The following is a 24515-nucleotide window of genomic DNA, read 5'->3' as shown; positions in this document are numbered from 1 at the left end:
ATTTGGAAAGGCTGCTTGGAGTATGTGTGTGGGAAGCACACAGGGAATGCCAGGGATGCTGGGGGACAGACTGCTCTGGAGTCTTGCCCAAGAGCAAGAGGCAGACCCACAGCATAGCGTGGCCTTTTGATTTGAGAAAGGGGAATTGGAGATGATGGAGCTTTCCCTGCCTCCCTTAGCCTTCAGTTTTGCTAGCTCCATCCTTAGATCCTCATATGTCTCTTTGGATTACGATCCGTTCATTCTGGTATCCTGTCATGAAATGGGTGCTAGCCTGGATCATGCTCTCTCAGGAATTAACATATAGTGGCTGCTTTTCTTTGAGCACAAACACGGCAGAGGGAAGAGGAGCAGGAAGCTGAGTAGGAAAGATGGCAGAGCTTGATGTTCCAGGGAGGGAAGATCAGCTTCTCCCTTGAAAAGCTCAACTGATTGTGGGAATAGGCAGAGAAAGGAGGGATTAAAGAGATCCTGTCTTCTTCATGGTTAGACAGGGAAACCTGTGTGGGGAGGATGGGGTAAATTATACACTCACCCTAAGAAGCCTGGGGAAGACTGGAAAACTTGTCCCTGGTGGATATAGGAGGGTAAAGGAAAGTTCCAATTAAGAGGAGAGGTTGGCCAGCACAGTGGCTCATGCCTGTAATCCTAGCAGCCTGGGAGGCTGAGGCAGGTGGATTGCTTGAGCTCACGAGTTCGAGTTCTAGACCAGCCTGAGCCAAAGCAAGACCCCTGTCTCTATTAAAAATAGAAAAACTGAGGCAAGAGAATCACTTGAGCCTGAGTTAGAGGTTACCGTGAGCTACGACACCACGGCACTCTACCCAGGGCAACAACTTGAGCCTCTCTCTCAAAAAAAAAAAAAAAACGAACAGAGGAGAGGCTGAGGCCCTCAGCAGCTATGTGATATTAGCAAATTTGGGGACTGTAGAGTATTCTTGCCTGGGAGACAGACTCGCGTATTCCTCCTCCAGTGAACGAAGTTGGTTGGAGGGGAATGAAAATGGAGGTGAAGACCTGGAGTCGAGGGGTCGAATGAACTGAATGGCAGTACCAGATTGTCAGGAAGTGTAAATATTCCCAGAGCCAACCTGCACTGGCCATCATCTCTCCACTTCTTGTACATTACACTCTAGCACTTCCTATAATTACGCAAATTTCTTCATAATAAAGCAAGCTCTGAAAATGGTTCACATCTGTCTTATTTGATTTAGTTCTAACGCTTGCCCAAGGTGACTAGGACAGGTCTTTTCCACTTGATAGCAAGTGGGCCCAGAGTGGCGATGTGACTAACGGCAGTTCTCACCTTGGAGCTCCCATCTCCTACCTCCTACTTCTTTGTCCTTTCTGGAATTCAGTGTAGCAATGCTTTTTTACACTTCTTGCCTTTCTGATTCTCTAAGATGTTTCTTTAAGGATTGTCTGAAATTCACCGTAGAGTGTGTGTGTGTGAAAGAGAGAGAGATTTGGAGGGTTTGGATGGGGGAATAGTAGCAGGTGGGGAAAGAGGTTCCCTCTCCCCCACAGTGCTTCTCTCGGCAGGTTTCCCCCAAGAAAGAGCAGCTGAGTCCTTGCATATTGTGGCAGCTGGTGTACCTAGCACTGAGTCCATCGGAGCTGAAGCCAGCTTGGCCCCTTCTCATGGGCAGTGCAACCCTGTGCTGAGGTCCCGCAGCGGTGGCAGTGTGAGGTGAGTAATAGATTCCAAGGCAGGGAGTTAAGGAGCTCCAAGTCCAGGCAAATGCTGCCTTTCCGCCAGCGCTCCAGACATCAAAGACCTTGCTGGGGCCTCACTGGCTAGGCCTCCGGGCATGACCCCTACTTTCTGGGAGATTTTGCCTTGTGCAGCTGCCCTTGGTCTTTCAGTTCCCTCATCTCTAATATGGGAATGACAGCTTTGACCTACATTTTGGGATGAGGAGAATAAACAACATAACAATCACTGCCAAGTCTTTTGCAAATGTCAAGTACCATCTATGAACTTCAGTGTAACACAGACGTGCTTCCCATCGAGCTGACACTTCCTTTTCTCCTCCTTTCCTGATGTCTAAGTGGCATTTCAGCCACACGCTGCAAATTTGCCTGTCAGTTCCTGTGATGTCTACTGCCCTTATAACCTTAATTTTACCTTCCCATTCAAAACGTAGTCCCACCCAATCCATCCCTGCTTCTGGGCCTGGCAGAGGTAACCTAAATGTTCCTGAACTTTCCCACCCAACCAAGGTGCACTTCTTCTCCCAGCTACCCAACAACGCTTGACTTTGTAGCATGCGTTGTGGCGCTTGCTTCCCTGCTGCCTTAAATAATTCCCCCACGGTTCCTGGAGTATTTGTCTTAGCAGGTAAACTAGACTGTGAGCTCTTCAAGGGCAGGGACTAGATTATACAGGTTTCTAGCATCTCCCCTAAAAGCTCCTGACAGCTCCCTGGCAGCTTTGCAAGTTGAACCTCTTCTCTTCCCTCTGCAGGTTTCTCAGCCTGCCTCTCTGATGATCCCCCTGTCTGTTCGTCTGCCTCTCAGGCAGTCACGATAGCTTCTTCGGTTGGCTTCGCCATCTGGCTTTCTGTTGCTATATCCTGTGGTCCAGCTACCTGTTTATAGCTTGCTGTCCCTCTGTTTCTCTGTCTGGTCCTATGTGTCTTTGTTGGCTGCCTGTAAGACAGCTCTCCTATTGCCCAAGTCAAAAAACAGCTAACCCAAATTAAAAAAAAAAAAAAAAAACGCCCAACAAGAAACGAGCAATTCAATTCCCTTTCACACTGAGCATACATTGGGCTTACAGGACCAGGTAAAACGGCAGCTCGGCAGCTCAGCGGCAGGTGTTTCTGGGATGCCTTCTCCTGAAAGGGAAGCTCCAAGTTTCAGTTGTGGAATTGAAGGTATGAAATTACAGCCTTGTCGATACTGATGCATTCAACTTTCTAGCGATGTTCTGGTAGGGGATCCTCTATAGATCTAGACGGACAGAAGGTAACTAGAACTGCCTAAAAGAAGAAGCAAGCCCCTGGATCTCTCCTGGGTGTTCTGTGACAACTACAATAACTTTTATTTATTGAGAGCGTACTGTTGCTAGCTCTGTGCTGGACACTTGATTTGCATGATACTATTTGCTCCTATAGGAACCCTGCAAGGTGGTAGGTATTTGTTTCTACTAGTCATTTTTATTTCTGGTTATACAAGCGACACTAGCTGAAGTTAGGTATTATTAGTATCATCATTTTACTAACAAGGAGGTAGACGAGAAGGGCTAAGTAACTTGCCTGTCACTGGAGACGTGTGACTTTAGGAAGAAAGATACCTCCTGGGGAGAGTTTCTCAGCATCCCAAGTTATTTTGGTACCCTTTAGTGCTCTCTCTCTCTCTCATGCACACACACACATCCTCGCTGGCACACTCATGTACTCTCAGACATTCCCACAGTTACATTATCCCACAGACTCCCACTCACTTCTCACACTGGACTCATTTGTAGCGATGCTTACTCTTACACTATATCCAGGCACGTTTACACGGCCACACACTCAGATCCATATATTCACATTTTCATATTCATATGCATTCACCCTTGACCTTGCACGCTGCCCTCACATTCACACGCACTCCTTTTGCTATTCATTCCATTCTAACACACTCACAGCACTTTCCCACTCCCTCCCATTCACACAGATGATACTGTACCCTTACCTGCTGAAATTCCTGTGCAATCACATGTACTCTACTCACAAATAGACATTGACTTGCCTTCACCCGCCACTTGGACTCTTTTTCTCCTACTCACAACCATACACACACTCAGTCTCATGCACTGTGTCCTCACTATTTCCTCCTCATTGTCACCCAGCTCCTCACAGGCTCATAAACACGTGCACGTGTGCTCAGATATTCACATTTGTATCTTCTCACACCATAAGCACCATCTCCCTTGCACTCTTACGCTCAGAATTACACACTCTTGCACTCAGAAGTACACAGTGTTGCACTCATGTACACAATACTGAAACTAACCTTCCACCCTGGGCACATTCACAGGTAGTCACACTCACCCATGAAAACATACATTTTGACACACCTTCACTGTCACACACCTTCTCCATGCTGAGGCATAATCACTTTTTTTTTCTTTTGAGATAGAGTCTCACTATGTCACCCTCAGTAGAGTGCTGTGGTGTCACAGCTCACAGCAACCTCCAACTCTTGGATGTAAGTGATTCTCTTCCTTCAGCCTCCCAAGTATCTGGGACTACAGGCACCCACCACAATATCCGGCTTTTTTTTTTCTTGCAGTTGTCATTGTTTAACAGGCTCCGGGCCAGGTTCGAACCCGCCAGCCCCGGTGCTGCATGTGTCCAGTGCCATAACCACTGTGCTACGGGTACTGAGTCGGCATAATCACATTTTATACTAAACTCACAGGCACATACGCTAAAAGACAACCATACATACACATTTTCACAACTTCAGCCATTTTCACTGACAACCTTACTCTACCTTCTCACACTCCTGCATAATCACACGGGTATATTCCCATTGACACACCGACTCCTGTATATTCAGTACTCTTACACATTCACATTAGTCTACAGTCACACTGCACACATACTTACAAGCTCACATAGTCAGACATTCTCATATTCACAACCATACACTCAATGATACACTCCCGCTCATTCCCACAGACACACAATCATGCTATCCCACACTCTTGTACATTTACAGATATATTCTGTCACATGCTATCTCCCATTTGCACATATTTTCACAGGGGGGAATCACACCACATGTTCACATTCTTACACATCTCCACTCTCCTCCTCTCAGAGGGACACATCCTCACTCACACTGCTGCCTGCATTCACCCTAGTGCACATGTAAGGACGTGCACCGTCGCTAAGCTGGATTTACACTGGTACACACCACACGGACACGCACAATTCACACTGCAGTTGTTAGTTCCCATTGATATATGCATGTACTCACAGGTAATTATTCATACTCCACATGGCCACATACCATGTTTCCCCCAAAATAAGACCTACCCAAAAAATAAGCCCTAGCAGGATTTCTATGCATTTGTTAAATATAAGCCCCACCCCAATAATGAGACCTAGTGATGGGCGTGGCTATGCAGATATGCTGCATTTTGGGGCGGAGAAGAAGACATCCCATGAAAATAAGCCCTAGTGTGTCTTCTGGAGAAAAATAAATATAAGACAGTGTCTTATTTGGGGGGAAACATGGTGCTCCCGTTCACCCTACCACATCCTCACTTACATTGATAATGAGCTGATATGCTTAACTTACACTGACTCCTGTGCCCATGCAGTCACGCACTCTCCTATAAACTTCATGTACTGTTAGACTCTGGATACATGTACTGGATACACTGACACAGACATACATTGACACTGACCTACACCGTCTTATGGAGATAATCACACTGGACTATATCTGTGCACATTGATTCATACGTTGACAGTGACCCACACTTTCACGCACATGCTTATACTTACATTTCCACATTCTTTCATATGCCCGTTTCCACATTCTCTCATATGCCCCCATACTGATACGGAAATATTGCTGCATTTACGCACTTTCTCACCAACACACATACTATATAGTATACCGAATTACTGGCCAAAGTTTCTATTTACAGTCATTTTTTCTTTCTCTTTGCCACTAGTATTGTCCTTACCCTTGCTGAAAGGTTTAAGGGCAACCAGTGACCGATGGGAAATAGATCCTTCCAGAGCAGAAAGGAGCAGAATTTATGTGTAGGGTTAAAATGAAAAAGCTAAAGCCACAGATCCAGTTTTCTATGCTTTCCTTAGTTTCCTTTAACAGCGATCATCTCCGATAGAGCCTTAGCCAGTCCTGTCCAAGAGAGGTTGGAGTGTAGATGGTGTGTCTATTTTCTGGAAGTTTATGGCTTAACTTGCCACTTCGTTTCTCTCCCAGGATGGGGAGAAGGTGAAAAATGTGTTTTTTAATGTGCTCTTAATGGTACATGTCTCCAGTTTTATGTTTACGATCTGGCATTGCCCGTTGGTTATACACATGGAAAGGGCAGACCTGTTTCCATCTGGCACCTCAAATGTAGCCAGGTATATCATACCCAGTTAGCCCTGGAACATGGCATTCAAGAACAGGAAGGGGAGATGATTGATGAATGACCTCGGTGATAAAGTAAATTTCTCCTATGGCTATACCTGCACATACATAGACCCCACTGAAATTTCAACAGCAGTCACTAATGAGCTACCAGAGGAGATTGCTCAGTAGCTGTAGGTAAAGATAAGCTGAAGGAAGTCCCTTGTACCCCAGACAGACTGCAGATTTTCCTATAAGTGCTTAAAAAGAAGCACAAACCCCGGAGTGAGCCAGTGGTTCAGGAGCCTGGTGGTCGAGTTGTTTGCCACCAGCCATTTAGAAACACGAGAACACTTCGTAGGAACCTCCCTAGGATGTAACTTCTACTGGAGTCTCCCTGGAGCAAAAATGAGTGCAAAGTATGCCCATGCTTCCGTTTGATGAGTCCTGGTGTGCTATGGGGAAGAGTCTATACTCTGGGACATCAACCTCCCTCGTCCTGCTGCCTCCCTCCAGTATATCGAGAATGTCTTTGAGAGTAAGAACTATATTATTGTGCTCATTTGGGGTTCTTTTTTGTTTGTTTGTTTGAGACAGAGTCTCACTTATGTCAACCTCGGTACTGTGTTGTCACAGCTCACAGCCACCTCCCACTCTTGGGTTTAGATAATTCTCTTGCCTCAGCCTCTCCAGTATCTGGGACTACAGGCACCCACCACAACGCCTGGCTATTTTTTTTGTCACAGTTGTCATTGTTGTTTAGCAGGCCTGGGCTGGGTTCGAACCCGCCAGCCTTGGTGTACATGGCTGGCACCCTACCCACTGAGCTATGGCCACCACCGCCTCATTCTGAGTTTTTTTTTTTATTAAATCATAGCTGTGTACATTAATACTATTACGGGGTACAGAGTACTGTTTCTGTATACAATTTGAAATACTTTCATCCAACTGGTTAACGTAGACTTCATGTCTTTTTCTTAGTTATTGTGTTATCACGTTTATATTCTACATTTAGAGAGATTCACATGTACCCTTATAGGATGAACCATAGGCGTAATTCCTCATTTTGGGTTCTTGATGCTTAGCTCAATGCTAGGGTCAGAGAAACTTATTTGAGAGATTCAATTAAGAAACTGAACAGAGGAGGTGAGCAGCAACACGGATCAGTACAATTCCAGGGTCTCTCTTCTCTTCCTCAATTCCAGAATTCCAGCAGCATTTCTGACTCAGATTGGGGATTGTCTCTGGGCCCCACATAGTGCTGGGCCCAAAGGGAGATTTAAATGGGTGAAAGGCATATGCTCTGCCTTTGATGTACTATCATTTGTGTGAGAAAGGTAAAGTTCCCGTGGTAAAGTAGTACAAGCTTGGGCTTGGAGGGATCTTTTTCTCATGACATCCAGTGGTGTTAATGTTCCTAAGGCTTTAAAGACCTATAAGTCACTGGGGGCAGCAGTTAAAATTTAGAGAAGCCATTTCCTAGAGTCAACTGTCCTAGATGTCTTGCTCAGCACAGGGCTGTGCTATTGCCCCAGGATATTGTGTCACAGAGCACCTTGTCACTGAGCTTAAGGTACAGGAAGAAAACTGAGCTATAGAACTTAATGACAATATTGTACTTCATTAAGATCTAGCCACTACCTCCTTCAGGAGAAGCTAAAGAGAAACAGCCTGGAAATTTGACATTTGATAGTTTTTTGCTGATACCTCAAGACTCACCAAAGGAAATTCACACAACTTACAGTATTAGCTAAATATTTTAGCCAGGAAAAAAATGCACTTGCCTAAATTTTCTTGAATTTAGGGAAAAGCACAAAGTGTGAACACCTACTAGCCCCTTGCATTTATTTTATACTTTTCAAGGTATTTAATAAGCCATTCTTCCATGATGATAGAGGTGGTAGGAGCACCAGCTCTGGGGTCAGGCACAGCCGTGTATGAATTCCAGTTTGGTCAGTTCCTAGCTGGGTAACACTGAGTGATTACTTATCTCCCTTAAGCCTCTATGTCCTGATTTGTAAAATGGGAGTGACATGGAGTTGAGAAAAGGATAAAATAAGATGATATATGAAAATGTTAAGCACAATGTGTAGCTTACAGTGAGTGTCTTCAAAGCAAAAGATCTCTGAAATAAAAGAGAATCAGTAAGATTCCTTGTAGCCAAAGCCCTGATTTTCATATGATTTTTTTGCCTCTGTTCTTTTAAGTCTTTATTTCTGCTTAGCCATAAGCTAGGTGTCAGTGTTCATTCCCCCTGAATAAGACGAGTGAAAAATGGGTTTAATCCACGAAGAGTTTCCTCAATTCCTGTATCACCTTAGGACATGTTTATCTTGGCACTGAAACATTGTTTCTTGTTCCTTTAGATGTTTCCTCTAGTCCTACATCTTACTCTGTTTTTGAAATCAGTGAAGCCTTCAGTGATGCCACCACCTTCATTTGCTGGTATAAAAACTTCTTGGGGTGGTGGGTGGAAACAACTCCTGAGGCAGGTGAAGCCAGTGATTGACTCCTTACCCGTAGGCAGTCCTCTGCTCTTGATTTTAATGTTGAAACATCTGCTTTGTGGGTAAAGGGTCTGCTCTTTTCTAGGCTTTGATCACAAGCAACACAGTAAAAGTTTGAGGGGTCCTCAAACTTTTTAAACAGGGGGCCAGTTCACTGTCCCTCAGACCATTGGAGGGCTGGACTGCAGGCCCCGGGACAAGTCAGCTACTAAGCAGGACAGGCAGTGGCGGCAAAAGCACCCGGCGGGCCGGATAAATGTCCTAGGAGGGCCGCATGTGGCCGGCAGGCCATAGTTGGAGGACGCCTGCAGTAGAGGCACAGTTCACTTACTCCCAAGCCCTAAGAACATTGTTGTCTATGCAAAAACTATAACTGATAAAAGTACCACATCACCCTTTGTGTGACAAAGGAGCATGGGCACCAGAGTCAGATGTGAGATTGTATAGTCTAACTCTTCTCTCTACTAGCTCTGTGGGCTTGGGCAAGTGACTTAATATCTCTGAATGTCAGTTTCTTCATCCGTAAAATGAATATCCGTTTTATTTATCCGTATTATTACAGTATATATCCGTATACTGTAATAATAATACCTTATTTAGTTATGCAGGGTATGTTTACTTATATATGAGTAGCTTTTAGGAGAGTGCTTGGGACATGATGAGATCTCAACGAATGATGGCAATTTTGTCTGTGGCTCATGGAACCTGTAAACTTCTTCCATGGATAGAACATCTTTTTTTTTTTTTTTGAGACAGAGCCTCAAGCTGTCCCCCTGGGTAGAGTGCCGTGGCATTACAGCTCACAGCAACCTCCAACTCCTGGGCTCAAGTGAGTCTCCTGCCTCCGCCTCCCAAGTAGCTGGGACCACAGGCGCCCGCCACAACGCCCGGCTATTTCTTGGTTGCAGCCGTCATTGTTGTTTGGCGGGTCCGGGCTGGGGATTCGAACCTGCCACCTTAGGTGTACATGGCTGGCGCCTTAGCCGGTTGAGCTATAGGTGCCGAGCCGGATAGAACATCTTCTGTTACTCCAAAGCACTTCCCACATATGGATCATTTGATCTTCATACCCTTCTGGTGAGATGGTTGCTTTTCACAGATGAAGAAATAGACTCAGAGGGGCCAAGAGATATACCCAAGGTCAGGCAGCTCATTACGGGCAGTGCTGGCCTGTGGAAAGCACCAATCCAGATTGAATACTTGCATCTGTAGTTGGCAAAGCCTTGGGGGCCTACAGTGAGCAAATAAGAGATATTTGAACTGAACATCACTCTTTTTATGAAAAAAAAATTAAATGTGAGCTGCAGTTTGTCTTCTAGCTGACCCATACTGCTTCTGGGTTTTGTGCAATGTCCAGAGCATGTGAGAGGGCAACACAGGTGACATAATATAGCAGGAAGCTTCCAAACCGGGCTGAGTGATATATGGCCACAGTGTGGTTCTATTCATGCTGCTCCAGTAACACCAAACATCAGAGTCTGGGAATTCTTACAAAATACTGAAACACATCAACACACCCGGTGCCGCTTGGCCGAGTCACTTCTGACATGAAACTTACATGAGATCAAGTTTAGTAAGTTTTAGGAAAAGGATAGGGGGACCATTTGCCTCATAGTTATGCATTCGTCTTGACTTCATCCATGAGAGCATCTTGTCACTTCCTCCATCTCTTTCACCATCTTTCTCAGGAATCACTGCTCTCTCTTCCAGCTCCTAGATGTTGGTGTTCCCATGAGGTCGTCTTCTTTATTCTGTATTCTTTCTGGGAGACTGTACATATTCTCCTGCTGATGGCCTCAAATTAATTAATATCCTCAGCCCACATGTTCAGCTCTCCACTGAACAGTTTCATAACACCGAAGGAAGGTGTTGGAACTGCTGCCACTGCGATTGTATTTATTGTTTTAATATTGCATTCGCTGTTGCGAGGACTAGATACAGCTGGAGATGCTAGCGTATTTCTTCACCGCCTGCGAATTGAAGCTTCCTTCAATGTTTTAGTACTTACGTGGTTTATACTTCTCAAAGACACAAGGCTTCAATATTTGTCTTGCTCCCCATGAGATAGTTTCAATTTAATTTTTATTTAGATTCCCAGTGTGTCACTGTTTTTATCCTCTCATCTTTGTATGTTGACTTACATAAAAGTTATGTAGCTGAGGTCCATTTGCAGGTGTTTAGTGTTTATAGAATTATTATGTTTGTCATTAAAGTCTGTATAAAATTTTAAGTGGTTGTTTCAATAAAGTCTCACTTTGTCGCCCTGGTTTGAGTGCTGTGGCATCACAGCTCACAGCAACCTCACGCTCCTGGGCTCAAGCGATTCTTTTGCTTATGCCTCCCAAGTAGTTGGGACTACAGGCGCCCTCCACAATGCCTGGCTATTTTGTTGTTGTTGCAGTTGTCACTGTTGTTCAGCTGGCCCAGGCCAGGTTCAAACCCTCCAGCGAACCCGCCAGCTTCTGTGTATGTGGCTGGTGCCATAGCCACTGTGCTACAGGCGCCAAGCCAGCAGTTAATCTTCCTAGCCTAGCATCCATGCCATTCTAGAGCCCCTGTTGATATCTCTCTTTTCTGGGCTTTCTGTTCCCTTACAGCCTATGCTTCTCTCCCCTAGCTGATTTTCTTAGTGTTGTCACTTTTCAAAATTATTTCCATGTTGCTACCTAGCATATCTCACTACATGGGGGAAAATTACCCCCCAAGTCATCAACCTTAGACATCTGCTACGTTGTCACCTAAGTAATAGTTCTGAAATTTCAAGCTAATCACACTATCCTACTGCTTGAAACCTCTTCATACACATAGGAATAGTCCAAACCCCACAGACTTAGAAGACCCTTCTTGCTTTGTCTGTACTAATCTTATTTTTTTCCATTTCTCTTTGTCTCTAAGCTCCTCTGGGACTTAACATGCATTGTTCCTTGTACCCGAAACATGATTTGCTTGTTTTTCTTAATTCGGCACAAGTATATGTCCCCTGTGTAGCCTCCTTTTTCAGGCTGCTGGGACTCCCTCTTTCTGTTCTTACACGGCAACCTGTTCTCTTCTTTGCACTGAGATGACACCCATTACATATTAAGTCTCTTCAAGGGCAGGGGCAACCTTGTTCATCTTTCACACTAGAAGGTGGTAAACTCCTACTCATCCTTCAATACCCTGATCAAGTACTATATCCTCTGACTTCTTTGCCAGCATTAGCTAACCTTCTTCTGCCATCCTTTGAAAGCATACTCTGCCCCCATCAGCACATAACAGATACTACGTAAGTGCTAAATGAATAAATTTATAAAATTGTAATGATTTCCTCAAGATCACAGAATAATCCAGAAGGAGGGCTGGAATTAGTCATTGTTCCTTTCTTGGAGATAATTCTTTTGGGTGCATAAAAGACTTGCTAATTACAAATCAACCCCCATAGCTAGACATGGCTGCATATGCCCATAGTCCTAGCTACTTGGGAAGCAAAGGCAGGAGGAACACGTGAGCCCAGGATTTCAAGATTACAGTGAGCTGGCTCGGCGCCTATAGCTCAACTGGCTAAGGCGCCAGCCACGTACACCTAAGGTGGCAGGTTCGAATCCCCAGCCCAGACCCGCCAAACAACGATGGCTGCAACCAAAAAAAAAATAGCCAGGCGTTGTGGCGGGCACCTGTAGTCCCAGCTACTTGGGAGACGGAGGCAGGAGATTCACTGGAGCCCAGGAGTTGGAGGTTGCTGTGAGCTATGCCATGGCACTCTGCCCAGGGGGACAGCTTGAGGCTCTGTCTCAAAAAAAAAAAAAAAAAAAAAAAGATTACAGTGAGCTATGATTGTGCCACTGCACTCAAGCCTGGGCAACACAGCAAAACCCTGATAAATATAATACATATAAATAAAATATACATAAATATAAATATATAAATGAACACACACACACATACACACCAACCCCTAACATTAAGACCATGCATAACAGGATGCAACTTAGTTCTTAAATGTTACATGAAAGAGGTTTTTTAATCCACGTGTTATGTTCCTAATACATTTTCCCCAAAAGAAATCTGTTCTGATCATACGTGGCTACAGTTCGAGAAAATGCTTTGTGTCAAATCATACCAATCCCTTCTTCTGTAGGAGATCCCTCCTCCTGATGAGGAGAGGGCGTCCTGGTTTTTAAAGTCTTGCACATGTTACAATTTCCCGAGGTTTGAGATCTGTTCTCTTCCTTATATAATACCAACGTCACTTAGTCCAGTAGAAATGGGCCTAAGACTGAGAAAGCTAATCTAGCATGCTTGCAGCATTCATTGGTTGAAATGAAACATACTGTCAAAGAGTCTTACCTGATACCCACTTAGTGCTTTCCGGTTTTAACATCCTGTTCAAGTGCCATATCCTCTGACCCCTCTGAGAACATTAATTACCCTTCCTGCTGTCCCTCCAAAGCCTCTTGTGCCCGCCTGGGTTGAATCACACTGTATTCCTATTGTATATGCACGTTTGCCTTCCTCACTAGACCGGGAGCCCTTTGAAGATAGGGTCTGGTCTTTATTCATCTCTTTATGTATCTCCTGTTCCTAACATAATACCTGGTACCTATGAATGCGGGTGACGGGAGGTTTAAGGCCAAGCCGTGATGTTCTTTAGAATAATATCAAACATGTTTTGTATGTGTGGTAGTATGATTTCTCATATAGAAAGCAGCCTCTTTTTTTTTTTTAAGCGCTCTTCCTTTTTTAACGCGCCTACTTTTAGTTGTTTTGTACTTCTATTTTCGTCTGTATATTTGACACAAATTTTATACTTAATGTGTAGCCAGAGATGAAACCCACTGCTAGAGCCTATCCCCTCACTCGGGGCTAGACACTTACTGTTTACACCCATCCCCTAGATGGTGCCTGGTAGATAGGCACTAGGAACTGTTGTTTGACTAAATGAATGTGTGCACAGATGGGTTGTTTCGGGAGCCCTAATAATAGTTCATCTTCTATTCTAGAGTTGCTGCCTGACTCCTCAAACTGTAGTACATCTCTCCTTGGGTCTCAGGATTCTTTGAAAGGAAAGTCAACCCGAAATCAACAGGGATAAAGCATCACTTGGTATATTATCCTATAAAAGGCAATGTTTGGCTAACAGAAGAGCTTTTCTTTTCCTGTTTATATAGCTGTGTAACCAACAGGCCGTCACTGCGAAGGTGTTCAGAAGACTGAATGGAATGGCCAGGCGCTCTGCTCAAGGCCACAAAACACACTGGTGGGCTAGGCGCCTATAGCTCACCCGGTTAAGGCGCCAGCCACGTACACCTAAGGTGGTGGGTTTGAATCCCCAGCCCGGACCCGCCAAACAACAATGATGGCTGCAACCAAAAAATGGCCAGGCGTTGTGGCGGGCGCCTGTGGTCCCAGCTACTTGGGAGGCGGAGGCAGGAGACTCGCTTGAGCCCAGGAGTTGGAGGTTGCTGTGAGCTGTAATGCCACGGCACTCTACTCAGGGGGACAGCTTGAGGCTCTGTCTCAAAAAAAAAAAAAAAACACTGGTGGTTGGCTGTCAGGATTAGGAGCGCTATGACATGGGGAATTTATCAGGCTTCATCTTGAAGGAGCAAGAACACTGAGATGAGCATCAGTGGATGCGGAATATTTATTAGGAACACCCTGGTTCTTTCCCCGTTCTCTCTCTAATATTTTTGTCACGATGTGTTCTAGGTCACAGTCCAGAGTCCACAGTTATCATTTAGGAACTACTGACTGATTTCCCCTCAGGCCTACTGAGTTCAGCTTCTCGCACCAAACCCTGCTTCTGCTTTATCTATAATTTTCTTACCCTCGCGGTGAAGGTTGGGACCCTGTTATCTCCGTTTGGGGCTTCCCAGGGCCACAGAAAGACTCAGGGATGTAGCAATCTTCCCTTCGTATGTGTGTGAGCAGCTGAAACCAGGTGTTGAAGTGAGAGGCAGTAAGGGGAGCAAACTACTTGGTGGATCCGGCACCTTGCAAGGGAAAAGCGTGGGTAAGCTGGGCAGAGGAAGGCTATGGGAAAGCCGACGTACTCAGTTGTAAAGTCCTCCTTCACATCAGCCTTTTGGTTTCTAGAGGGATTGCTGTGGGCTAACTGTGGCTCTTTTTTATAGCCATGGTCAGTTTTCTGGAAGGCGAAACATTTCTTTTTAGTGGGGTCCAAGATGGAGAATTCCTACAACTAGGGTTTAGAATGTCTACAGTTAAGCCCACGGTCAGCTGAATGTTTATTCCCTACTACTACGAAGTGGGATAGATGAAAAGTGGGTCTTATTATGTCCGGTTCTTCTTGAGGAGACCCTTTTTAAAATAGATTGTATCTCATCTTATTTACCATAACTCCCAAATAGTAATAAAATGCTGAAAAGTGCATGCTCGGGTATCTTAAAATATGGACATGTAAACTTCGCTCAGGGGTAAAAAAAAAAAAAAATGAGAAAGAGTTGCTACATTTCATACTAGTTCAAATTCTTTAATCTCCAGTTCTGGCAAGAAGTCACTTTTTTTTTTTTTTTTTTTTTGGTAAAATGTAAGCTTTGCTACACGGATGTAGGGTCCTGGCTGAGAAATAAAACCAGCTCTTAATTACCCCATATAGCTCTTCTCTTCCAGATATGGACACCTTGCTTGCCGAAAGTTTATTTGGGTACAGGGAACCTGGGAATGGAGCAAGGACCTGGCTGGGATGATAAGCCGTGATGTACAAGTTGAAAAGCAATGCCCAGGCGCCTCTATGGTATGCTGAAAACGCTTGCAAATTCAAGAACTGAATTTCGGAGCCTAGATTTGAGGAAATTTGTGGTTATTTCACTGGGGTGGATCAAGATAGGGTGTAATTATCATCCGTGCGTAGTAACCAAGAGCAGCTAGAATGCCAGAGACTCGGGACATTGATGTCCCCTATCCTATTCACTGGGGATGTTAGTCTGCATCTCATTTGTTCCATCTGAATGCTTCTAAGGATGTTACAGGCTCTTTCTGAGAACCAGGAAATGTTTTCTCACTAGGTTTTCCCTCCCTTTTCTTCCCCCCCCCTATTTCTTTAAGGCATCTTTTCAGATCACTTTGTTTTATGCTTAAAAATATTTCTACCTCTGTTCTTGGTGCATCTTCTTTTCTTAGCAGCATCAATATTGGAAACAAAAAGCTGGAACCTGTAATAAGGCATTTGTTTGAAAATATAAATACATGTCAGATGATCATTAGCATTTTCTTGGCATTAGCTCATGCAGCGTACACAGTGAATAATAAAGTATGGTGCTGCGTGCATTTAGAGGCTTAAGAATGCATTTGGAAAAGAATTGTTTAAAAAAGAACAGAAAAGTAGCTATTTGTCCCTCATAATATATGCAGTATATGAAGTCTGGATGGTAGAGTATACCCAGTGATTTTCTTATTTGCAACCTGACATTGAAATCAGCAACTATAACATGCTGGCTTATTGGACTCAATTAATGTCAACTTCCTGCTGAAAACAATGGAAGTCACGCATACAAATGTTAGCAGAGAACCAGGAGTGATAGCAGAACCGAGCTCATTTGCAGAGAACCAGCACTTATAGCAGAACCGAGCTCATTTGCTTGGGTGTAGGAGAGGGAACATGAATGTATTCTGTGTGAGTGTGCTTGTATGTATGTCAGCAGTGAGCTATCTCTTGCATGATCTAAGATTGAAACTAGGCAGCTGTAAAAAGAGCTAGTGCCTCCCTTGCTTGTCCGGCTGCTTTCGCAAATCTCCTGCCTAACAAGTAGCTCAGCTCCTCCTGATCAAATGATCTTAGAATTGGCTTCCCTCCATTACACGCTGTAATGGTATCTCCCTGGCGAGGCTCTCTGAAACAGCACACCCCTGTCTCTGATAGCAGAGTTCCCTTGGTGAGTGCCCCAGAAGAGGCAAGCTCAAAAACAAGGCCCTCTAAGAATTAGTACAAGTGGCCAACGAAACCTGTTGGAGTATTGTCAGTAAATCCCCTACCTAGCCTTGGGTCTTTGGATGGGAAAAGCAATTGAAATCAGTAAGTACCAGCCTGAAGTGGGTTGAAATGAAAATGCGAGATCTGTTATATGAACATTTGGGGAAGATACAAATGTATATATAAAGAGTGTGTGTGTATTTGTGGGTTTACTTGGACACGTGTTGTATTTGTATGCTGGAAAGGGAATTGACAAGAGTTTAAAAGCTTAAGGGATTCTAGTCTCAATTCTTTCACTAATTTTGTAACCCTGGGCAGGTCACTTAACCTCTATCCTTTGTAAATTTCTCATGTGGGAGATGGGGATGGTTTCCCTTGTTTACAATATGGACATCAAGTTCAAGTAAGAGCAGGATACAGAAGTGCTTTGGACATTACAAAGTCATATATTTTTAAATGATGTCTTACTAATCAGATGGTAGCCAGCTTCCAAATGATGCCCAAAGCTTGGCAGTTAGACTAGTGCTGGTATTTCCAAACATGCCTACTTGTGTCTGATCTGCTACAATTAGGCTTTAAAGGCTTATACAACATTATGAAAAACTTACTCATGGTGGCAGCAAATACTTTGAATGTGTAGATTTCCGTTTCATTACCTCACATTTGTATGTAATGCTTATTGGGAACAAGAGACTATACTAGGTAAGGATGAAGGCAAACAGTTAGGAATGAGGGGCTCTTACCCCAAGGAGCTAATGAAGGGAGTGACACGCTTCATGACTCTGTGATTTGTGACAACATGACAGAAATGCTAAGTTGAGGCCATCTAGCTAACCATAGTTAATGGTGGGGCTATCCCTTTTCCACCTAGTCTGGAATGGCAGTATGGCTTCAGAGCTCCTGGGAGTTATGGACCTGACTCATTCCTGTCCCTGCAAAATGCCCTTTTTAACATCTTAGCATATTATGGGAATTCATGCCTGCAAAGTTGTAAGAAACCTTCCAATGTGTGTTGCTGTGGAAATGCAAAGCAATGTATATTATTTCTTTCAAATCATAAGACCGTGTCCCCTTGGGGAATGTAGATGATTCCTTTTCCTTTTCCTTTCCCTTCCCTTTCCCCTCTCCCCTTTCCCTTCCTTTCCTTTTTCTTTTCTTTCCAATTAAGTCCACTGTATCTTCTTACACTATCAGTCATAAATGAGCTGCCAGTTGGTACATATGTCATTAATGCATCCAAGATAAAGTGGATTTAGTGTCACCATAAGCTAGTTAGCAAAGCCTCGTTTTTTCCCAGTCTATACCTTAAAGCTCAGCTAGCCATCTTGAAAATGTATGCTTCCGGTTACCGAGGAGCCCAGGAAAGAGCCAGCAGGTCGAATTCTTGGATCCTTTTGCCCACCACCAAAATGCAGTTCAGTGAACATATTCTGATAGTAAAAGTATCAACCTCGTCCTCAATTCAAAGAACAACCCATGTTGATGTCACTGTCTAAGGAGATATCATCGGACTTTAAGCCTAGGTTTACTTAATGCATTGACGTCTGAAGGTGGTCATTAAAAGTTCAGTTCTTGATATAGAGAGTTAATTCTTGTTATAAAGAATTTTCAAATTCTAAAAATTGGAAACATTCTCATGTTGTAATGTAGTGAAAGTTCTTTGCCCTGTTCACTATGCCTCTGAGGTCCTAAAGTCCATGATCTTTTGTATGTGCTCACTTCAGTTTGTTATTGTAGGGCTGTCATCTCCTCAGCTCAAGATTTCTTGCAGGCTCGGCGCCTGTGGCTCAAGTGGCTAAGGCGCCAGCCACGTACACCTAAGGTGGTGGGTTAGAATCTAGCCCGGGCCTGCCAAAGAACAATGACGGCTGCAACCAAAAAATAGCCGGGCATTGTGGCGGGCACCTGTGGTCCCAGCTACTTGGGAGGCTGAGGCAGGAGACTCGCTTGAGCCCAGGAGTTAGAGGTTGCTATGAGCTGTGATGCCATAGCACTCTACCCTGGGGGACAGCTTGAGGCTCTGTCTCCAAAAAAAAAAAAAAAAAGATTTCTTGCAGCCCTATTCTTCATGTATATATATCAGAAACATTAGGAAGTTCATCCTGGAAATTTCCCCTAGGCGCCATCTTAGTCTTGTGTTGGTTCCTCTCCTTTGACATGAAAAGGACATGAAACAACATTGGTGTGCTCGCCAATTCGTGGTAATAGCCTTGAGTGGCTGTTGGTTTTGAAGATTTCCTCTGGATTCATCAGATCGTGGCTACATATCTACTGGCCGAGACTTTTGTTTTTGAAAGGACAGTATTGATATGGTTTTCATCGGGAAAATATGAAAATAATTATTTAGATTTTGAAAAAAGACAGAATACTATAGACACATTTGTTGCTATATATATGTCTCTGATGGTATCAGATCTGATAAAATATTTATCTCAATTGTTTAAGGCTTAATGGGTGACCTTACAAGCTGTAAGACTGGTATTTCTGGATTCTTATCCTTTACATACTTGGGTACAGTCCCTGTGGCAAGTGGGCCCAGTTGGCATTTTTGGTTGTATCTAATCCACCCCCTATGCTGTAGTATGAATTTTGGCCTATACATGATTATTCACCTTTCCCCTGGCCTTCTGGGTCCATACAGGTTGGTGGCTTCCTTTTTTAACCTAGTCAGCATTCTCTGAGTCTCCAGTTTTTGCACTGCGCTTATTAAAAGAATACGTTTTGGAGGAATGAGAGAATAATGACAATTGTTTGTAATGCCTGATCATTTCATCGATAGTGGTCGTGAATCTTGATAATGGTCTTTCTCTAAAATGCTTTTCAGTGAAGTTCTGTGTCAAGGCAGGCCAGTGACAGGTAGTGTGTGTTTCTGTATTCACCTGTGGGTATGCACCCTCACACTTGGGGTTGGCGAGAGAAGGGCAAAAGAAGGAGAAAGAAAAAACAGAGGTAATCTGTCCTAGTACTCTGAAACAAGGGGTGTTCAGGCTCCTTGGTTGTCATGAAACTAAAGGAATATTTCTTATTGCTGATGAATTTCAATTGTAATTACAGAGCACTGGTAAACCACATTAGGTCCCAAGGGCTGGATCAAAAATATACACCATCCACAGAAGCCGTTTGAATTATTTCTGAAAATCCTACTTGGAAAGTATGGAATTAATTTATGAACAGATATAAACTGTTGCTGGTCCACTAAAGTTAGCTATTTCTCCACAATGCTAAGGACCAAGTTCTAAAAGTGAAATGAATGCCCTGTGGCTAGTTCCAATGTGCCACTCACTCCCCTGTTTCTGTTCTGTTGTAGAAGTGAACAACAACAGTTAAACTTGAAAGGTAGACGGTTTTTTTGATGTGGGTTCCTAGAGAATAATGGTGTTTTTGTACAATTCTTGAAATAGAGCCTACAGGCACCCCAAGCAAAATAGTCTCTTTCAAAATCTTGGAAATAATGACATCATAGGCAGATTGAACCAGCAATCCACTAATAGTATCCTTTGTAGAGAGCTGTCTCAGGGGAGGGCCTGACTTAGTAGATTGGCATTGTTTATAAACATAACATAATAGAATCCTCTTTCTTTCTATATTTGTGAAATAGTAGGAGATACCTCCCACTTGGGAAAGAAATACATTAACAGCAAGGCTTCCTTGTGGGTCCCTACCCTTTCTTCACTGGTCTTCTGAAACTGTGTTAAAGATAGCAAGAACTTCCTGTACTCTTCTTTTGTTACCAAATCAGAAGTATCTGGAAGCAGTAGTCCTTGCTGCTTGTGCCTTGTAAGGAGTAGTAGAGAACTGAAGTAATGCTGGTATAACTCAACCAAAGCCATATCTACAATGTCTAGGGAAACGGAGAGATTGTTTGGTTTCATGCTTTACTAAGTTCCTGGTATGGAACTGCACCTAGATTCTTCAGTTTTATTCCATCTCCATAAAAGGTTTCTTCTAATCCCTCTTATCATGCTCTGATGAGTTAAATTGGAACTGAAACACTTCCTGTTTGATGGACAGTAGAAAGGCATGCCAGATAAGCTGGGTCCTTTGCCGAATGCCTGTGATACTGACCTCAGTAAGCATATGTTGTTGAAATTTTGATCTGGGGTTTTAGGATGGTATAAAAGAGTATAGTTTGAGTTTTAGATCCCAAGTATTGCTTTCTTCCCAACCTGAACTATACCTGGTCAAATAAGGTCAGGATCATCAGGCAGCCTTAAAAAGAAGCAGGGCGTCTACCTGTTTCTCTGAGCAGAGAGAGTAATTAGAATAAAAAAGGCATCTGTGCTGTTAGCCACACCTATTTATCAAGAACAAAGGAGCATAGTATTTTAAATTCTGTTCTTGCACTAGAATCCTGACTGGCCCAGACTCCTACTTGCCTTATTATGCAAAATCAGCTTTGTCTATCATTGTAAAGAGGTCATGGGGCATGTTTCTCTGTCATCTGCAGTAATATGTCATCAGAAAATATATATCATCCAGAAAATGGTGGCGGTCCTCATGAGACACATCTTTCAAAAATCTGTCTTCTAGGTATTTTGATTTAAACATTGAGTTCCTTTGCAACAACTTTGAAATTTCATTATTTTGACCAAACTCAATTTTGTATACCTGAGATTTATGTAATAATCACTTCATATACAGACATTATTTTTGAACCCAGAAAAGTAAAAAAAAAAAAAAAAAAAGATACAAACCTAGCACCCTAGTTTCTGGTGGCAAATTCTTCTCAGTGACTAAATTAAAACCACAAACCTGTCCAGGACAGAATAATGACACTGGTGAAGTCAGCCTCAAACTCGCTTTAATTTTAGAGAAACAGTGAATTTAGAAGGACCCAAAATCAAAATGTAAAAGAGAATGTAGACACATTAGCACTGGTTAAATTTAAACTCTAAATGTAAGTTCTAGTTAAAATATTTACTAGTCCAAGGAGTAGCTATGAATATACTGTATCCTTGACATCATAGTTACTTTTGAAAAGTAATTTTTTGTAGAGATAGGCCTTGCTATGTTGCCAAGGCTGGTCTCCAAGTCTGGGCCTCAAGTGGACCTCCCACCTTAGCCTCCCAAAGTGCTGGGATTAGAGGCATGAGCCACCACACCTGGCCAACAGTTCCTTTTTTAAATTGTACCCTGCACTGTACTACACAATTTCACCTATATAGGAACGTGTGAGGCTGTTGTAATTACTGAAAAAAATACAAAATTGATCTTAATTCATTAAGATAATACAAGGCATGACAGGTGAAAGAAAAGATCTCGTATCCAAATCAAGATCAAGCCGATAGATGCTAGTGGCAGTCACCTATGCAAATGGAAAAGCTATTAATTGATACTAATCTATTCTTAAGTAATTATGGACTGTCTATATTTGAAAGACTTTAAAACACAGTAAATTTTTTTAAAATCTTCATATACCATGTTGTCACTTAAAGGGCATTACTGAAAATACAGAACACACTGTTACCACTAAGGGCCAAAAAGAATTATGATGGATTATCTTTCATTATAACAGTTAATGAGTAGACAGTTGCTTTTTTTTTTTCTTCAGACAGAGTCTCACTATGTTGCCCTCGGTAGAGTGCTGTGGCATCACAGCTCACAGCAACCTCAAACTCTTGGCCTTAAGCAATTCTCTTGCCTCAGCCTCCCAAGTAGCTGGCACTACAGGCACCTGCCACAACACCCGGCTATTTTTTTGTCATAGTTGTCCTTGTTGTTCGGCAGGCCCGGGCTGGGTTCGAACCCATCAGTCCTGGTATATGTGGCCAGCCACTGAGCTACAGGCACCAAGCTGACACTTGCTTTTGTTATTGTTGTTCTTAGGTTTGTTTATAGTACGTATTGTTGGAACAAAGTGATATGCTAAGTCATGTTTGGAGAGTTCTTATGCTCTTACATTAGTGCCATGTAATGCTTGCAAAACTTACAGAGGTTTTTCTTCTAAAGGGATTTGATTTTCCTTGAATTCAAACTAGGGATTCACTTGGAAGGTACTCTTAGCACCTAACTTGTGCTGGTAAGTGTCATGGCCTTGAAGGAGAGTAAGAAAACACCTGGAGACAGATACATTTCCTTGGGGAGTTTGTGCTTTTCCAGTTTACATTGTTTGTTCTTCCAGGGGGATGAAGCCCAAATGTACTCAGACCTAGACGTAAGATACTAAAGAATAATGAAATTCAGAGAAAATAAGTTCCTAAAACCCAAACTGGACCTTACTACCCTGCTGCCTCTGTCATCTTCCTGGTTCTACGTTCCAGGACATAAAACACGACAGGGAGTAAGATGATGGCGTCTGCTCAGAAAGTGACTCTTTCCTCTTTGCTTGTGGTGACGTTTGGCTCACCTTTATCTCCTAAATGCTTGGGAGATGATGGGTATTTTTTACCCTAACAGCATACTCCAACTCTGCTGAAAGAGCCAGATGTATAGGATGCTTTCTCAGTTAATTGCCGTAAAACCAGGGAGTGCATTTGCAAATCAGGTGCACACACAAGAATCAGATGTCAAGGACGTGCCAATGTTAAAGCAGCTAACAAATCATTATTATGGGCCATTAAAAATCTATGGTCAAACCTGTGTAAATTCCAATCTCTGAGGCATTTGGCCACCTGACCATTACAATCATTAAGATGGAGTATTTAAAGATTGTAAATTGCTCATTAAAAGACTGAGTGGATGGCAGGAAATAGAGTTTCATCATGGGAAAAACACGAGGCTTAGATGTTTTCTCGTATATATACTGAAAAGCTGTTAATGATTGCCTTCGCATTCCTCTTTTAGAATTATATCAGGGTCTTTGGAGAGGCTACATTTTTCCCTCCAGGAGGAAAAACCCTCAAAACGATCCATCCACCCAAACCCTGAGAAAACACGAGACCAATCCTTTTGTTTCTAAGTCGTTAGAATCCCCATATTTACTAGATTAATTTCAGACCTCTCCTTAACTCCTGTTTTCTCCTCCTCCTCTTTAGGAGCTGTGAAATTGGTTGTAACTGAAAATGTCTGACGGTCTGGATAATGAAGAGAAACCCCCAGCTCCCCCACTGAGGATGAATAGTAACAACCGGGATTCTTCAGCGCTCAACCACAGCTCCAAACCACTTCCCATGGCCCCTGAAGAGAAGAATAAGAAAGCCAGGCTGCGCTCTATCTTCCCAGGAGGAGGGGATAAAAGTAAAGTATCAGTGGCCGGGCTTTGCAAAGGGGCTAGTTTATTCTTTCATTGTCACTTTCTTTCTTGGGTAGCTGTTCCTTGAGCATTGGCAGTTCAGGGCCTGCCTGCCCTTTACATGTACATCGTTGGAGGTTGTATTTTGTCAGAGGATAACGTTTGATTGATTTCCTGTGAGCTGACCGAAAATACACTTAACGCTGTGTTTGCCTTTCACATAAAATGGAATTCATAGCCGGGGGAAGCAATGGCAAGAGTACTGTCTTGAATGTTTAAACAGTGACTTTCTGATAACTTAGGGTAGAATTTATAGTGATTCCTTCCTAACTGTAACTGGGAGGGGTTTGTTTGGAACTTGGAGTACAGGTTGATTTATTTCTGTCTACCTTTTTGGTAAATGGGCAGATTTTGAACTGAGTATATGGGAGTCAGTCCAAGTTGCCACAATACTGTCTCTCTTGAGTGTATCACAAGGTGGGAAGAAACTTCTGAGTCATTTGTTTCCACTTTCATTCTTCTACCAGTTGTCCTTTACGCAGTCAGCCCATGTTATCACAACAGTATATTGTCATTTACCTGTCTGGTGTTCATAATACCATTTGGTGCTTAAGTATCATTTTGTGACATTCAGCAGTATGAAATTTCTAGCAAGTATTGTTAGGGTGCATAAATGAGGAAGATGAAGCTTGTATTCCGTAGATGTGACTGTTGAGCCAGATGGGAGTAAAGCAAGTACAAGGGCACTGGCACCATAGAAAGTTGTCGGCTCGGCGCCTATAGCTCAACTGGCTAAGGCGCCAGCCACGTACACCTAAGGTGGCGGGTTCGAATC

At 43.2% G+C, this 24515-nt stretch overlaps 1 protein-coding gene across 5 annotated transcripts in view; it reads left to right on the top strand.

Annotated features, from left to right (window-relative positions):
• PAK3 (p21 (RAC1) activated kinase 3) overlaps positions 1–24515 on the top strand; it is a 294889-nt gene that overhangs the window by 171844 nt on the left and 98530 nt on the right. For 3 of the 5 annotated variants that reach the window (XM_003802952.3, XM_003802953.3, XM_003802954.3), the window contains exon 1: positions 23511–23685. In XM_003802952.3, coding sequence (XP_003803000.1) covers positions 23511–23685 — 175 coding nt within the window. Of the gene's footprint in view, positions 1–1623; positions 1691–23483; positions 23686–24515 lie in introns of those variants that run through there. The other 2 variants (XM_023508719.1, XM_003802950.3) reach the window with 2 other exon arrangements.

The sequence above is a fragment of the Otolemur garnettii genome, unplaced genomic scaffold (assembly GCF_000181295.1).
Source record: "Otolemur garnettii isolate 467f Iridium unplaced genomic scaffold, OtoGar3 scaffold00267, whole genome shotgun sequence".
In the NCBI taxonomy this organism is placed as follows: Eukaryota; Metazoa; Chordata; class Mammalia; order Primates; family Galagidae; genus Otolemur; species Otolemur garnettii.
This window is presented reverse-complemented; position numbering and strand designations above follow the sequence as displayed.